Source organism: Lepidochelys kempii, chromosome 9, assembly GCF_965140265.1.
Source record: "Lepidochelys kempii isolate rLepKem1 chromosome 9, rLepKem1.hap2, whole genome shotgun sequence".
Classification (NCBI taxonomy): Eukaryota; Metazoa; Chordata; order Testudines; family Cheloniidae; genus Lepidochelys; species Lepidochelys kempii.
In genome coordinates this window covers 82,986,427-83,003,173 of record NC_133264.1, presented here as the reverse complement: position 1 = coordinate 83,003,173, position 16,747 = coordinate 82,986,427, and the positions used below count along the sequence as shown (strand labels likewise).

The 16,747-nt window shown below is 43.0% G+C and overlaps 1 protein-coding gene across 6 annotated transcripts in view; it reads left to right on the top strand.

Moving 5' to 3' along the window:
• Nucleotides 1-16,747, top strand: part of ATRX (ATRX chromatin remodeler) — a 140,981-nt gene that overhangs the window by 211 nt on the left and 124,023 nt on the right. For 3 of the 6 annotated variants that reach the window (XM_073361132.1, XM_073361138.1, XM_073361139.1), the window contains exons 2-3: nucleotides 9,561-9,703; nucleotides 16,528-16,640. The exons of 1 other annotated variant lie outside the window; for it this stretch is intronic. In XM_073361132.1, coding sequence (XP_073217233.1) covers nucleotides 9,654-9,703; nucleotides 16,528-16,640 — 163 coding nt within the window. In that variant the 5' untranslated portion in view covers nucleotides 9,561-9,653. Of the gene's footprint in view, nucleotides 1-9,560; nucleotides 9,704-16,527; nucleotides 16,641-16,747 lie in introns of those variants that run through there. 2 more of the 6 variants (XM_073361133.1, XM_073361135.1) reach the window with 2 other exon arrangements.

The window sequence follows — 16,747 nt, the reverse complement described above, 5'->3', positions numbered from 1 at the left end:
TAGGGTCTGACGAGCCTCCGCTGCGGAGAGGCGGCTGGGGATACTGTAATCACTTTCTTCCCACCCAGGGAGTAGAGGCGGCAGCGCCGCTCCCCGCTGCGGCCCGGTACCGCAGGAGGATGGAGGGGAGGCTGGGGAAGGCATCGGCAGAGAAGGCCGCGGGGCAGAGTAAGGGATCGCGGGCGAGAGGCCGGGCAGGGGGAGGGGACCGGCGGGACGGAGGTTAAGTGCGGTCTGGCTGCTGTCTGTGCGCGCGGGGCTTAACCCGGCCGGGCTGAGGGAGAGCGGCCAGTGGGCGCTTATATTCCCCTCGCCGGTGTGCTCGGGGGTAGTGTTGCGCCCCCGGTTCGGCCGGGGCAGGCGCGCGGCCTGTTTCCTCGACCAGTCCCGCCGCGGGGCGGAGGGGGCCCCGCTCCGAAGCCCGCTTTCTTAAGGTTGGGGGCGTTGATGCTTCGTTTCCATTCTGCCTTGCCTGGAGAGAGCCGGAGCGGGACCTGGCTTGGCGGACCAGGTTGAGGGGCGGTGCCCTCTCCTGACCCCCAGCCCTGGATGGAGTTTTTGCGTCAGCGAATGTCTTGGTACCGTAGCGGTGCTGCCGCCTCTTCCCTCCTCCAACGTGTTTATCCACAGTGAAAGTTCCTTCTCCCCTATTGGCCCTCCACAGTAAAGGATCTATTTTTACATCACAATCAGTGTCTGCGACAGCAGGAAAGCTGATCTTCATACAAGGTGTTCACCCTAAGCATCTTAGTCTATAGGCAGACTTTTCTCTAGCTTGCAGACTGGAAACGTTCTCTCCTCCCTCCCAGCAGGGGCGGCTTCTTGCAGTTCTTTGCTTTCTAGGACCTACTCTTGTCTGCTGTGTTAAATTCATTTCTTTGCTGCATACAGTAAATTATGCTATGCCAGGCCACAAATCAGCTTCAGTGCTGACAAACAGGTGCTATGTTTTACCATTAATACATAATTAGTTTTGTGTGCCTTCCAACATACAGACATTTCAGGGGAAGGTGACCAAGGAGCATGGTCCATCAACTGCACAGCACTCTGAATGCTTAAGATGTGATATGAATAATAAACGATTGTCAGTTAACCTTCATGGACATTGTCTAGCCTTGTTCACAAAATCAAAACAAAAATTGAAGGAAAAGTAGCATCACATGAACTTGTATTATGATCCTCAGTTAAGATTCTTAAGCAATCATAGTTGTTTACATGGATTTTTTTCCTTTGTGGCTCTAAACTCTTTATGGCATCTTTGCAGTTGGTAGCACATTAACAGTACAGCATCCTTTTAGTGAAGTTTGGGTTTGATTACATTTCTATTTGTTTGTATTATTTTTCAGTCAAAACAAAAGAGGGGGCTGATTTTTTCCTTTTGCTTTCCCTTGTTTGTGTAGTTGTTTGTAATTTACCATAAACTCCCAGTAGGGTTTCTGCCAATACTGATAGGAATGGTAATTTTTTCCCCTTATATGTTCCCGGCCCTGAAAGCCTTTTAATTTCTTAGTTAGCTGTGCCTAAAGGCCTCTAGCAGTGTAAACAAAAATATTAATAAAGTTAACATAAAACAGGCTGATCAAATTCAGGAGGAGAAACTACAACAAACAAGCTGTCCCTAACATAAAATAGGGTGACCTTAAACAGATAAACCATCACAGGGTCTGTTGTATATACATTTTTTATTTTAATTTAATTGATTATTTTACAGAAGAAGCGATCTCTTCAGACCCCCCACTCCTCCCCTCAGACACCCTCCATGACCCTTTGGGTCATGATCTCCAAAGTATGGGAAACACTGGGTTGAAAAGTTCAGTGTGAGAATATAAAACAGAAGCAGTGTAGTCACTAGAACAAATTACCTCTTAAAGCAGGGGTTCTCAACTTTTTTGTTTCTGAGGCCCCCTCAACATGCTGTAAAAACTCCACGGCCCACCTGTGCCACAACAACTGTTTTTCTGCATATAAAAGCCAGGGCCAGCATTAGGGGGCAAACAGGTCAGTTGCTTGGGGCCACCATGAAACTACGCTGCTCAGGCTTCTGCTTCAACCCCCAGTGACGGGGTTCAGGGCTCTGGGCTTCAGACCCATGCGGTGGGGCTTCAGCTTTGCGCCCTGGGCCCCAGTGAGTCTAATGCTGGCCCTGCTTGGCGGACCCCCTGAAGCTTGCTTGCGGCATCCTAGGGGGCCCCGGACGATTGGTTGAGAATCACTGTCTTAAAGGGTTACCTTCATGAGTAATGGTAACACACTGGTTTGGGCGGGGGGGTGATTTGGTATGGGAGAGGGTAACAAACTTGAAGTTACTTTCCTAGAGGAAGAAATTAGGGAATTGTTCTGTGCTGGTAGTATGGCGTGAAAGATTGATAACTTTGGAATGTATGTAGAAATATTTACAAAAAGTTTGAGTACAAAATATCTACTACTGGCTTCTTTCAAATTACATTATTGCTGCATTACACAACATGTATCATGTCATGCTGCAACATCACTCATTCAGAGTGAACGGATGCAGGTTACCTTAAGAAAAAAATGAGATCAGGTTTCCCACCAAGATGTTAGGGCAAATCTGTCAACATATTCTCTGTACAAGACAAATATTGAATGTATTAACTTAAAAGCTAAAGCAAAGTTGTTAGTTCTATTGAACTATGCATTATTCATCTATAGCATCATTAAGGCTGCATTGAAAAACGCCCCTTTACTCAGCAGATGACAGGTGAATTTTCTACAAAGATGTTGTATGAAGTCTCTTCTAACTGCAGAAGAAACATTTTAAAATAACTCCCTTTCAAAGTTTTCTCTGTCTTCATATTTCTTTGAGTTCCGCATAGTCCACTCAAACTTCACATCTGTTCTGGTAATATCTTGGATGTAGGCCACTTCTGAATGTTTAACATTAAACTTCTAGTTAGTTATTCTCCTTATTTGTCATAACCTTAGTCCCTCCAAGATTAGCAACAGAACTGCTCAGTTACTTTCATTTTAAACACTGGCAACCTGGGTTCCAAAATCATGACCCCCCAAAAGTCTTATTTTCAATAAAATTTCATTTTTGTCTGGGTTTCCAATCAGTTCTATCCCTGACTTGCCAGCTGTGCTCTGTACCAGAAAAGATGAACCAGAAAAGCTTGCTGGACAGCAGTAGGCGCTGGGGTGGACTGTGGGGTGATATCAGGCAGTGAGCAGAGATGCAGGAGTCGGGGAGAGAGAATGGTCCTTGTGGGAGAGAATGGAGTTAAGCAGGGATGATTAAAGGAAGAGTCATCTGTGGCACAGTTTCTGTGCCAAGGCATTATTACATCAAGGGCTACCCTCATACTCCAGCTCTCCTCTCCACCTCTTCCCCTGGTTCAAGTCAGCTTAAGCCCAACTTTTTAATCATATTCCCTGCTTACTTCCCATGGTGCCCTACAGCCTCATGCCTCATACACAGCCTTACTCACCTGTAGAACAAAGGCTGCAAGTTGTTCAAGATGAAATATATTTGGGCTATGGATTATGAAAAGCAGGTAGTTCAGGCTGAGAAGGGGAGTTAATAAGTGGATCAGAGCTGGGCATCGAATGACTTTACTTATTTTCTTTCTGTTTAGAACAGGCATCAAACATATGGGCAATGGGCCAGTTCCAGCCCAATTGATGTATTTATGTAGCCTACGTGATATTCAGATTGTGCAAAATATCAGCTTTCATTTAAAAAAAAAAATGTTTCTGGCCCCCCTGGTTTTGAAGAAAACCTTCTAAATGTGAAAAACAACAATAAAGAGATGTAGTGATGCCTTCCCGAATCTGCAAACAACCTAAAACAATGGTTCCAAACAGTGAACTCCCGTATCCCCTGTTAATCTCAGTGGAATGGTAACAAAAACATTTTAATGCGAACACTAGCTGTTGCACTGCTGATCATTTTAACAGATGGAAAGGGACGGGAGTGAAGCTCACAGGAGGGTACAGAGAATAGAAGTTGCTGCAGGAAAGGAAAGACAGAGGAAAAAGTAGAGGAGATACAAAAAGACAAGGAAGTGGGAGAGAAACAGAGAAAGAAGGGTAAAAAAGGAAGAAAAACAAAGGATAGAAACAGTAGCAGCCCAAATAAGAAGAGGAGCATATTTTCACTGTAGACTACTGCAGAATAAGTGTGTGTTAACTCTCTGCTGAAAAAACAGTATGAAACCTGTATCTATCTGTGCCTGGATTTATCTTAGGAAAAACAGTATGTCTTTATTAAGCGTATTTTGTGTGAGGCAAAGTGCAGGTGCAAATGCACATAGTCCATGACAAAACATGTCACTGAATTGGAATATTGGATGTATCTGCAGTAAGGCCTTAGTGTGCTGCTGAGCCTCACCTGACCATATTTCACGTCATTGGACCTCAGTTCTGGCTGATGGGTGATACAGAAAGATGAACTGGTTTGTGAATAGGGCAGTAGCAAGTTGTTCTAATGATGGCTCAGAAAGGGAAAAAGAATACAGAAATATAATGGCAAACACGATGTATTGTTTTACACTGATTTGAAACCATGGTATGTAGTGTGCTCTGAAGTTCTAGCTGTGAAGTATATGGTGCCTTCAAAAGTTCTTGTAACATTTAGAGACAGACAGCTGACACTTAAAGATAAAAGGAAGGCTTTTTTTTTTTTTTTCAGAGAAAGCTTGAAGCCTTGAAAAATCCTCAGGGCTTGATTACTCAGACTAGCAGTGTCAATACCAGTGCCCTTCAGGTGACTTATTTGGTGCGTCTGCAAACTGCAGATCACACAGTTTTATATGGTGTATATGATTGTTTCAGAATTTTGTTAGGGTTAGAAACACCTACCAGATAACATGGTTTCTCATGTTTGTCACATGGGTAATGATATATGAGACAAACTGCTTTTATAACTTTGGAAAAGTCTGTAGCTGGCAATTCAGCTTGATGAGTCAAAAGAAGTCGGAAGATGTCTTTCACGGGTACTTAAAGCCGCCCCCCCCCCGGCGCGCGCAAAAGACAAAAGCTTTGCTTACGTAAGTGGCAGTGTGAACGTGGCTTTGTCTCCTGCTGACAAAGCTAACGCCGCTCGCGAGTCTGGAAGTATTTTGAGGGCAAAAGTGCCAACAAAGTACTGACAAAGAGCGTTTACACACGCTGACTTTTAATGACATGGCTGTGTCGACATAGCCTTGCTGCTAAAAGCTGCGTGGTGTAGACAAGCCCTAAGATACTGCCTGATCTGAGGGGTTGTTTGATATCTCTAGTGCTACACAGGTAATATTTGTGAGGTAAGTTTCTGATGGTTCTGTTGGAGAGTTGATCTTCTGTAAAGCACAACAGCAGAATGCTCTTCAAGACATTTCAAAACGTGTTTAGTCTTCCACATTTAGTAGGAGCTGTGTATGATAACCTGGATGCATAGTGCCAACGTGGTGACAGATAAGGGTAGTATACTAGTCCACTGATCCAGAACATCACACTAAATACATCCCTGCCTCACTGTTTTTCATAAACTGCTAAACTCTTGATGATAAGAAAATGCCTGAATGTCTGTGTCATGTCATAGATTAATTCAGAACTTTTGCATTGCTCTGTAACTACCAACAATGGTTTCAAACTGAAGAGTTGTGAGACTGTTTTCCTCCTGTCTCACAGGTGGGAAAGAGATGTAGTGACAAGTAAAGTGTTAACTTAATTCTTTTAATTACAAGCAAAAGTGGAGATTTCCCATAATAATAAATCTCCCTGTAGTGAGGGGGCGTGGCCTCCCTCCCAGATGGACAGGGAAACTCCCTCACCCACCCCCTGGTGAGCAGAGCCAGGGCATCCACACCCATCCCCCTGGAAATAGAAGGGCGGGACAGGAACCAGAATATAATGGGTGGATCTTCAAGCTCGGTTGGGCCAGAGCTGCAAGACGTCTCCTCAAACTCTAGCAGCAGGTGGCCTGACAGATACCACTACAGCACCAAAACCTCAGAGGAGCTGTAGGGGCTGCTATTAGCTGTCTACCCCGGGAAGACTGATGATGATCTTGAGACCCGAGTACTGCACAGTGGGAGTGTAGGAAGTAGCCCATGGGAACCAGGTGATGATCCGGTTGTACTGTGACCCGAAACTAGGCCAGTATGTTTCGGGCAGATCCCTGCTGACCAGTGACAGAACATTCCGCCCAGCCCTGGGCTGGGACCCGATGGAGTTGTGTGGGCCTAGGTCCCCCTACCACTCCACCCCTGGGGTGGCAGCCTCCCCACCTCAGGCCAAGAGGCCTGCGTTGGTCTGCTGTCTGCCAGAGCTAGGACATCAGACTGTTTGCTGTCTGCCCAGTCAGAGGGCTGAACCCCTAACTTGGTATTCCTCCCTGCCTAGGGGCAGGGTCCCTATAGTCCTTTGCCCTGACTGCATGGCATGGCTACTTAACTGTTTGGTGTTCCGTCCTGCCGGAGGCTCAAGCAGCCAGTGCTAATTCCTCCTGAACTTGACGCCTACAGCAAGGGGACGTAGCCTCCCTCCCAGATGGACGGGGAGGGATGAACCCAACCTCCTACACTCCCCTTGCTGACACTCTAATTAATTCATAGGGGTGGCATATTTAGCCTACCTTGTTAACATCTTTGATCACCTGAACCCACTGAACACTTATTTCAGGGCAGAATATGAATTATTCTGCCTGCACAAACAGGGTAGAAACATTCTTTAGAAAATTTGTTCTTCCCAAGTGCAAAGAAAACCTGGAGTCGTGACATTCTGTACCTTGGGTAGTGTCCTGTAACTCCCATATTCCTCATTTATATATGATTGTGATTTTGCATATAAAGCAGGCCTTGTGAGTATCGGGGGAAAGGTTATGGTCTGCTGAAAGTAATTTCTCTATCCATATACACCTCTACCCTGATATAACACAAATTCGGATATAACATGGTAAAGCAGTGCTCCAGGGCGGTGGGGCTGCACGCTCTGGTGTATCAAAGCAAGTCTGATATAACGCGGTTTCACCTATAACACAGTAAGATTTTTTTGGCTCCCGAGGACAGCGTTATATTGGGGTAGAGGTGTACATATATCATTAATGCATATGAAGTTATGAGAATTGTGTTGTATGGTTGTCACTAAAACATGCTGTAAATTGGGGAATCAGTCAGATATTAGCTCCCCAGAGGCAACAGAAAGGAAAGTAGCCAACACCCAGGTGGGGTGTCAACCCATCACCAGCCATTGTCCAGCAAGGGAGCTACAATGCAATGACTTACCTGCATGAGGCCACACCAGGGGAATTGCTCAACCTTGCCTGGAGACTCAACAATGCCCACCCAGACATGCCTGGACTTGTGTTTTCCAAGCACGTGGACTAAGGGTATAAAACCGAACACAGGGGGCTCATGCTTGGCCTTTCTCCTTCACCCACCTGTACTGCAAGCAACAAGGACGTTCAGAAGACTGAAGACTCCAACTGAGGGGACTGCCCCAGATTTCAAGGGTGAAATCTCTGTACTATGAACTGTGGGGTGAGAAAAATTGCTTAATCTAGATGTTGCCCAGTCTAATAGGGTTGAGAGTTTAGACTGCATGCTTACATTTTCTTTTCTTTTGGTAACTAACTCTGACTTTTTGCCTATCACTTAAAATCTATCTCTTGTAGTCAATACATTTGCTTTACTGTTTATCTTTACCAGTGAGTTTGTATGAAATGTGTGGCAAATCTGCTCAGGTTTTGCAAAGGCTGGTGTAGATCCACTTTCCATTGATGAACCAATTAATAAATTTGCATTGCTCATCTTGAGCAGTGCAAGACAGTATATTCCTGAGGTACAGTGCTGGGAGCTGGGGGTTTGGCTCTGGTGCTTTTCTCTGTGTGATTCATAAGTTGGTCTGGGAGCATTCATGCAATCTAGCTGGCTGTGGGGCTCCACATGTGTTTGTGCTGAGTGATCACAGCGCCCGGAGGGGTTTGCTGTTGGTTACTAACAAGGCATTATGAGAGACAGCCCAGGTTGAAGAGAGTTTAGGGGGCACAGCAATCTCACAGTCCCAGGCTGCACCCCAGGGATCCCATCACAGTCATTTTTATCTTCTTTGAAGGAATTTAGGAGGCTATCAGACTATCAAGTACTCATAAATCACCTTTTGAAGGGAACTTAAGACTTAATTATTAGACTGTTTTTCTACTGTCCCATAGTTGTGGAAAGAAGTTTACCCTTGGTGGTGTTGATGCTAACTGCAAAACATTGTAAAACAAACTGACAGATCACTCTTGGGCCAAAACCCACAACTAACTTTTCTCTAGCAGAAACTCCATAGACTTGTCTGTCTTCTGAAGGAATCGCCAGCCTTCCTTAGTTGCAGAAGCCATGGAAATTTTAATCTCACCTTCATCCCTTATTTCCGTAAGTCAGGTTTCTTTTCAGTGGCAATTTTTTTTTATCACAACTGCCTGTCTATTGAAAGTGAAGTAGAATTGTATTGCCCCAATTCCATTTTGTCTGAAATATCATTCATCAGCAAAGCAGGTCCATTCATCAGATGGAATTGTGAATGTATATAGTACAGCCTGCACCCAGTTTAACAGAAAAGAGGTGCTTCTCTACTTGAAAGAAGTGAAGAGAAAGTAGAAGTCTGGAAGAATGGCTGTAGCTGAGGGTATGTATGAAAGAATTGCACAATATCACCAAGGCAATTCAGATGGATAAAGGCACACTAAGTATAAGAACATAACTTCTACGTCCAGAATTTGTTTCTAAGTCCATTTAGCTTCCCCCTTTCCTTTTAACAGGCTGAATATTGAGAAGAATTACAAGTCCTCAAATGTTGATTTTTGTACTCCGAAAGCAAACCTTAGTCATATATGTATTAGTGAAATGGTAACTAAAACTCAGGAATGCGCAGCTGAGAGAAAGGGGTCATATATTTATTTTGTGGACTGTGAATTGGTTGCCACCTTTGTGGAAACAGGCAGTGCTGGAGCACTGGATGAGGACAGGAGAACAAGATCAGTTCAGACATATACCTAAATGAATTTAACAGTAACAGTCTCCACAAAGAATGTGATAGGATAAACTTAATCTTGTTTGGGGAACATCTTCAGAAACTCTGAATAGGAAGAAGTCTTCAAAATAGTATCTGAGTTGCCTTAGTTACCATTCATTTTTTTGTTTTTTGCTGAAACGCTAATTTTTGAAGCATTGATTGAAAAATGAAACTCTTCAGAGGTAGGAGTATGTGTGGTTTTAGGATGAAATTAAGCTCAGTGCAAATGTGTACTGTATTAAAGACTTAAATAGATTGGGGCTAGGGAGGGGAGCATGGGAGGGAGGGAGGAATTGTGGTGGTCAGTTTATATTATCCAAGCTCAAGGTGAAGTGAAGAGACTTGAGCCTGGATAAGACTGTGAAATAAATATTATCTAGACCAAAGGTGCCGCTGCCTAAACAGTTTTTATTGCTCGTTTACTATCAGCAGTTGCACGTTTAACAGAAACATAGGGCTATCAAGAAAACTGAGCAGGAATGAAAATTGTGCAAAACTCTGGAGCGAAAATAGAGCAAACCAAGACAACTGATATCTTAAGCACTGGTGTGTCCTTGTTGCAGGCATAAATGAAATACAGACCAACCTTTAGACTTTAATGTGAGGAAACACTAACCTGGGAACCTTTGCCGGACCTATTTGGCTGTCGCTAGTCCATGACAAAGATATTTGGCAACGTCATAGGGAGGCCTTCGTTCAAAATGAGGTAATGATGCAGCATCATAGAGAGTTTGTTGTAAACAGTTCAGAGGAAAAAACAGAAAATAATAAAAGTAATTTTTGTATTAAAGCAGTGAAGTATTTATCTGTTATTGAATGTAATCCTTGCTTCTGTATATCTAAAACTGTTTTACATGAAAATGACTATTGCCTGTCTGTTCCTGTTTGTGTTTTCATGCTAAACTTTTGCTTTGATTATGCTTTTGTTGCGGGAATCTAGCATTACCATATAGCAGTGTTTCTTAACCTTTTCGTGCCGGTGACCTCCTTTGGACATTTAAAAAACAAAAATGGTCTCCTCCTCCTCGCGCCCGCCCCCCCCCCCCCACACACACTTTAAGCTTGGGGCTTCAGCTTCAACTTCTCACAGCTCAGGGCTTCAGCCCAGCATGGGGCTGAAACATGTAAATTAGCTTTGCAGGGTCTCCTGTGGCGTGGGGCCCCAGGCAATTGCCCTGATTCCTACCCCCTAACACCAGCCCTGCTTGTGACACCCCCCCCCCCAAATCCCTCCACCAGCCCTTGTGGGGTCACAACCCCCAGGTTGAGAAACACTGCCATATGGTATTTTTACCTATCAAAGTTCTCTGTATGCTTAACATTCCTTTACTTGTTCTCCAGTACCTATTTTTTCTATTCTCAAGCTTGTCCTAAGAAGTCTTCCTAGTTATCAACTTCTCAGCTTGGTTATTTGAAAAGAAAAATATTTAGCCTTTTAGTGCAACAGTGCAGCCTTCAGGAAAACCCATGCTATTGTCAGATAGTTTGGATGCCATTTGAATAAAACTAAATTGTTTAATCTTCCTTGAACAGAGTACAGATTCTTTTAGTGAACTTTTGTCCACCTGTTCTCCATTTCTCTTTTTATGAGCAGTTAGTGTCTCTAGAGAGTCTTTTGTGATATTTGCTTTCCTTACTCAGTATACTCCGAGGGCATTTCATGCATGTCCCCAAATGTCCTAAAGTTTGCTGGGTATCCTTTGATTAAACCCCTGTGATTATAAAGTCAATTATTACCAAAATAAGATATTAATCAAGTAATGAGTTAATGAAATCTAAGAATAGCACCTCAGGATATAATACAGTAATATGGGACACGATGCCTGCGTTGTCTTTTTTAAAAAATGAGTACTTTGATAGTCTGCTATTTTTGAGGACATTCATAGTTTGAATTTTCAGGTTGCTACCACACTAAACTTACCATATATACTCGATCATAAGCCGCTTGGTTTATAAGCTGACACCCCCCCGCCCCCCGATGGATTAGTAAAAATGGACAATTTTTATGACCCATTCATAAGCCAACCCTATAATTCAGGGGTCAGCAAACTTTGGCTCCTGGGCCATCAGGATAAGCTGCTGGCGGGCCGAGATGGTTTGTTTACCTCGAGTGTCCGCAGGCACGGATGTAAACCTAAGTAAACAAAGTGTCCCAGCGCGCTAGCTGCTTACCCTGATGGGCCAGGACAGCAACTTGTGGGGAAATTTTTTTGTGGGGAGAAGCTGGGGGTAAGGGGACCCCCCACCACGAGCCCCCCACACTCTCCCCATCCCATCCTCTCCCACCTTATTTGGGGAGGGCCAGGGGAGGATGTCTCTGGCCTGGCTGGCCCAGCTCTGGCGGGCCAGACCGGGCGGCACAGCCTCAGCATGTTCCAGTGGGCTGGGCTGGGTGGCACGGCTGCAGCGTGTTCCGCTGGGTGGTGCGGCCACAGCCTGCTCTGGTGGGCGGGGCCAAGCAGTGGGACCCCGGAGCTGCAGCTGCTTTGGAGGCTGTGGGGAGAGCAGCATGGCCAGAAGCCGAAAGATTCTGGCCCCGCCTCTTCCCTTCTGGTTCTGCTGGCTGTGCTGCCTCTCCTTGCTCCCTCTGTTGTGTGGAGGGCCTGTGTCCCACCTCTTCCTATCTATACCCGTTCATAAGCCGACCCCCTTCTCTGATGCTTCCTTTTTTTTTTTTTACTAAAAAAATTCGGCTTACGAACGAGTATATATGGTAATTTAAATTGTCCTGGTAACAGATGTAAGCAAGGACTGACTTGAAATTGCTTAATTAGCATATACATTTGAAATCATTTACAAAAATGTTCAGTTTTAGTCCAATATTTTGAGCTACCACATAACTGCCGCCCCAGTTGAAAACTGTTAATGAGTTTTGAACATTAACTACCACAAAGGACATAACTTAAATTGTTTTATAAAAATATAGTAGTAAAAACATACTTTTAATGTTATAGGATGGTTTGATTTTTTTACAGTGTATTTTGGACTACTGTTTGTATACTGTATGATGTGTTAAGTACTTAGTACAAGGCAGATTTGTTCACTTCTGCTATGACTGCTTATCAGTAAATGAGTAAAATATATTTAATTGTATACATTGTCTACTTCAGCCCTTTCAATTTGTCTGTTGCATGTTTTTGAGTCATTTTTCATGCGTACAACTATCAGACCACAGCCTTGACACATTTTATAGGAGAGTACTATGTAGTCTCTGGCCTTTTGATGGGGGACTTCTGAATTGGGGTAAGGCTCCAGACATCTTTTCTTCTGGGTGTAGTGTCTCTTCAGGGTTATCTATGTGAAAGTTCTGAAAAAACTGTCTGAAAGTAATGGTCTCATAAAAAAAGATTCATAAAAACTAGAGAGAAAAATCAATAACTGTATGCATAAAGTCCAGTTTAAAACTGAAAACCTTAACTAGGTAGCCTCACTATGGTTTTACTTACAATGAAATAAGAATACTTTCAATTTTTGTCTGCTATCCTTTAGATCAGGGAACATTTTGGAGACATAACCTCAGGGTCTTTTTCACTTTCCCTCTCTCTCCTTTCACTCTGGCTATGGCTAGCTTATCATACCAGGTACACTTCAGAGTTATTTACATAAATGTTCTCTCTGATGGGGTCATCATTGCCTTTTATGAAATCACAATTGTATATTTTAAAGTCATGCATTCTAATGTCCACTGGTCTTGTTTAAATTTATTCGAGGGGTTTTATTTTATTTACTTTGCCTTTCTTTTTCATATATTTATTGGAAGGTGCGTTCCTGCCACAATAGATTTTTCAGCCCTCGTTTGCATCTCCTCTGTCCCCCTGTGTGCTTGTCTTAACCAAAGGTGTTAACTTTGAAATCAGTTAATTTTCAGCCCCTTAAAGAAATAGTTATATTTCTCTTAGTCATTCCATCTTATCAGAATCCCAACTGTAGATGAAATATGAATTCACAGATGCAAAATCCATCACATTATAATTGGCTTTACCACTTAACTGACATTTTTGGAAGTAAACCTATTTAAATGTTGTAAGTACTTAATACTGGACAGACATTGGTCACTGTTGACATAGGTTATACGCAGTAGTGATTTTGAGGAGAAGAAAATCACTCTTGTTACCGGTTTCAGAGTAACAGCCGTGTTAGTCTGTCTTTGCAAAAAGAAAAGGAGTACTTGTGGCACCTTAGAGACTAAGCAATTTATTTGAGCATGAGCTTTCGTGAGCTACAGCTCACTTCATGAAGTGAGCTGTAGCTCACGAAAGCTCATGCTCAAATAAATTGCTTAGTCTCTAAGGTGCCACAAGTACTCCTTTTCTTTTTACTCTTGTTACCAATCACTTTAGCCATCTAGCTCCCCAGAATTTTAATTGTGTGAAATTGCAGTGTTGTAGCCATGTTGGTTCCAGGATATGAAAGAGACAAGGTGGGTGAGGTAATATCTTTTATTGGACCAACTTTTGTTGGTGAAAGAGACAAGATTTTGAGCTACACAGTGCTCTTTTTCAGGTCATAGATACTACCTCATCCACCTTGTCTCTCTGTTGTGTGAAATGGAAGTTATAGAGGATGGAAGAGTAAAGTAAATTAATACTCCTGTTTACAACAATTTACCTAACATCTGGCTGCAATTTAAAAAAAAATAAAAAAATCTGCATAGATTTTACAATCAGTAAAGGGTTACTTAAATTGTGGCCACTGAGTTCTCGTTATGCTGCAAGATGCCATTTTACCTTTTAAAGTGGAAAGTGATAATGATTTAACATTTTATAGTTGCTTAAAAAGGTAGTGAAAATCTTGTGTACTTTAAGTAAATATTAAAAAAAGCTACAACTGACTAAAGAATCTGCAGACGTGAGCTAGTGCTCTGAAAAAGTAAACTAATGAAGAACACAAACATTGCTCTCAGAGATGTTCTTGAAAGATTTTTAATTTTACAGTGGTTCCTACACCATTGACTGTCAGGAACCATTAAAAATTCAATATGTTATATATGTGGATAACTTTTATGGTTAGAATAACTAATTACTTTATGAGGTAGTCCATACCTGTATTTTGAAGATGCATGGGGAAAGTAATTCTAAATAATACAGTTTGGAAGGTAACAAATTAATAGTTTGTATTTTTAAAGCACTTCCATCTAAGGATCTCAAAATTTTTGGAGTATATCTAGATTAGGAAAATTTTTTTACTCATTTATCTTAGTCTAGATATACCTTAAATGTTTGTAAGGCACTTTAACTAGTTTTAAAACCCTAGTTTATTTTAACTTTCTCTGTGTACGCTAAGGTTTTAAAACATTTTAATTGATATTAAAAAAAAAAAGTTTTATCCTATCCTAGATTACCCTTATAGAATTAAGACTTACAACACCGCTGTGAATGCAGATCACTAGCAAATATACTGTAGGGAACAATGCTACATGGCAAAGGAATAGACTGTAGGACTTAATGGTTCTATTCTATCTCTGATTTTTTTCTTAAGAAATTTTTAAAAATTACCATTTAAAGTGTGCACTATCAGAATATTTGATGTCTTGAAAATAGTTTTAAAAAGCACAATTTGGATGTGCCCCTTTAATGGCAGTGTTGAAGGATTATCTTACACAGGGGTTAGTCCAGTTGATGATGTATGATTTTTCAGTTACTGTACAACAGCTGGAAAAAGACATATGAGCACAGGAAAGCTTTTGGACGGTGGTCTCCAACCTTTTTATGTGCAAGATCACTTTTTGAAATTAAGATCAACCCAGGATCTGCCCTGCCCCCTCCCTCCATTCCCTCTCTCCCTCCGTTGCTCACTCTCCCCCACCCTCACTCACTTTCACCAGGCTGGGGCAGGGCGTTGGGGTACGGGAGGGGATGCGGCGCTGGGTTGGAGTTGAGGGGTTTGGAGTGTGGGAGGGGGCTCAGGGCTGAGCCTGGGGCAGGGGGTTGGGGTGCAGGAGGGGGTGAGGGGTACGGGCTCTGGGAGGGAGTTTGGGTGCAGGAGGGGGCTCCTGGCTAGGGTAGGGGGTTGGGATGCAGGAGAGGATGAGGGGTGCAGGCTCAGGGCTGGGGCAGGAAGTTGGGGTGTGGGGTCTGGGAGGGAGTTTGCCCCAGCCAAGAGCCCCCTCCTGCACCCAGAATGTTGGGGTGCAGTATGGGGTGAGGGGTGTGGGCTCTGGGAGGGAGTTGGGGTGCGGGCTCAGGGCTGGGGCAGGGGGTTGGGATGAAGGAGGGTGTGCAAGGTGTAGGCTCTGGCCGGGAGGCGCTTACCACAGGCAGCTCCTGATCGGCGGACCAACAGAGCTAAGACAGGCTGCCTGCCTTCCCTGGCCTCATGCTGCTCCCAGAAGTGGCTGGCGTGTCTCTGCGGCCCAGGGGCCAGCAGGCTGTTCTGTGTGCTGCCTCTGTCCCCGCCCTCCAGCGCCAACTCTGCAGCTCCCATTGGCTGGGAGCTGTGGTCAGTGGGGGCGGCGGGCAGCACACAGAGACCCGTGCCAGCCACTTCCAGGAGCGGCATGGGGCCCAGGCAAGCAGGCAGCCTGCTGAGCCCTGCTGCACCGCCAGACAGCGATTGACTGGCAGAGGCTCCAGGATCGCAATTGACTGGTTGGTGACCACTGCTTTAGGAGGTGGGAGAAAAATATGTGGAGAGCCTGAGACAAGAAACCTTTTTAAAAAGTAGTGCTAATAAGGTAACTGGTGAATTAGAGCCTTGTCTTATTCTTAAGAAAAATTGTATACATGGGAGAGAAATGACCAAAGGCTCCTGTTCTATAAAACTGGCTAATTGAAAATTCTGTTGGCAATAGTATCAGTAAACTAATTCAAATAAAAATATCAGACAGTCATCTGCTCCTACACAATTGTCTTTTGACAAGATACACATGTTGCTGGTTATCTTCTGAGACACTCAGTAAATAATTGGGATGGCTGGTTTGATGTAAGCTTTGTATGGGTAAGTTAAAATAATGTCTGATTCCATGCGTCTTTACAATTTTTTTTCTTTAGGCCATGTAGAGAAACTGCTTGCAATTTCTGTTTGAGTTATGTATCCACAGACAGACCAATATAAGTGATTCACATTTTTAGCTATTATTTAATTACTCTCCTAGTTATGCACAATGTTTTTGCTATGTTCTTTCCTTTTAATTTCTTTGAATAGCAGTGCACTTTTCTTGGCTTCTGTAAATATTTCATTTTTTTAATTACATGAAATACGGCTTTTAAAAATGTGACATGCTTTATTGTAAACTTTATACTAATGTAGTCCTAAATGCTTATATTTCAGTGCCAAATCTGCACTTACAGATTTTTTTTCAAAATTACCGGGGGGTTATTTTTGCATATTTTGGTATCCTTTTTTGAGATAGATGTTTTGGTAAAAAAAAAAAAAAAAAAAAGCCTTGCTTTGGAAGATCTTCAGTTCCTTTATTGATATGTAGTACTTAAGAACAAGCAGCATTCATTTCAAGCTTGCACTATGTATTAATTAATAAAGTAGCATGAGATAGTGAGACTAATTTCAAGTGACACTTCTGTGTTTTATCAGTGAAAGCAAGTTGAATACATTGGTGCAGAAGCTTCATGACTTTTTGGCTCACTCTTCTGAAGAATCTGAGGACGCAAACTCGCCTCCAAGACTATCTGTGAGCAAAAGTATAGGTAAAATATATATATATTTTCTCTCTTTTAAATGTACACTCTTATTCAACATCTTGGAATGTAGTGCAATAAAATGCATTTTGATGTACAGATATGCAATATTGTTC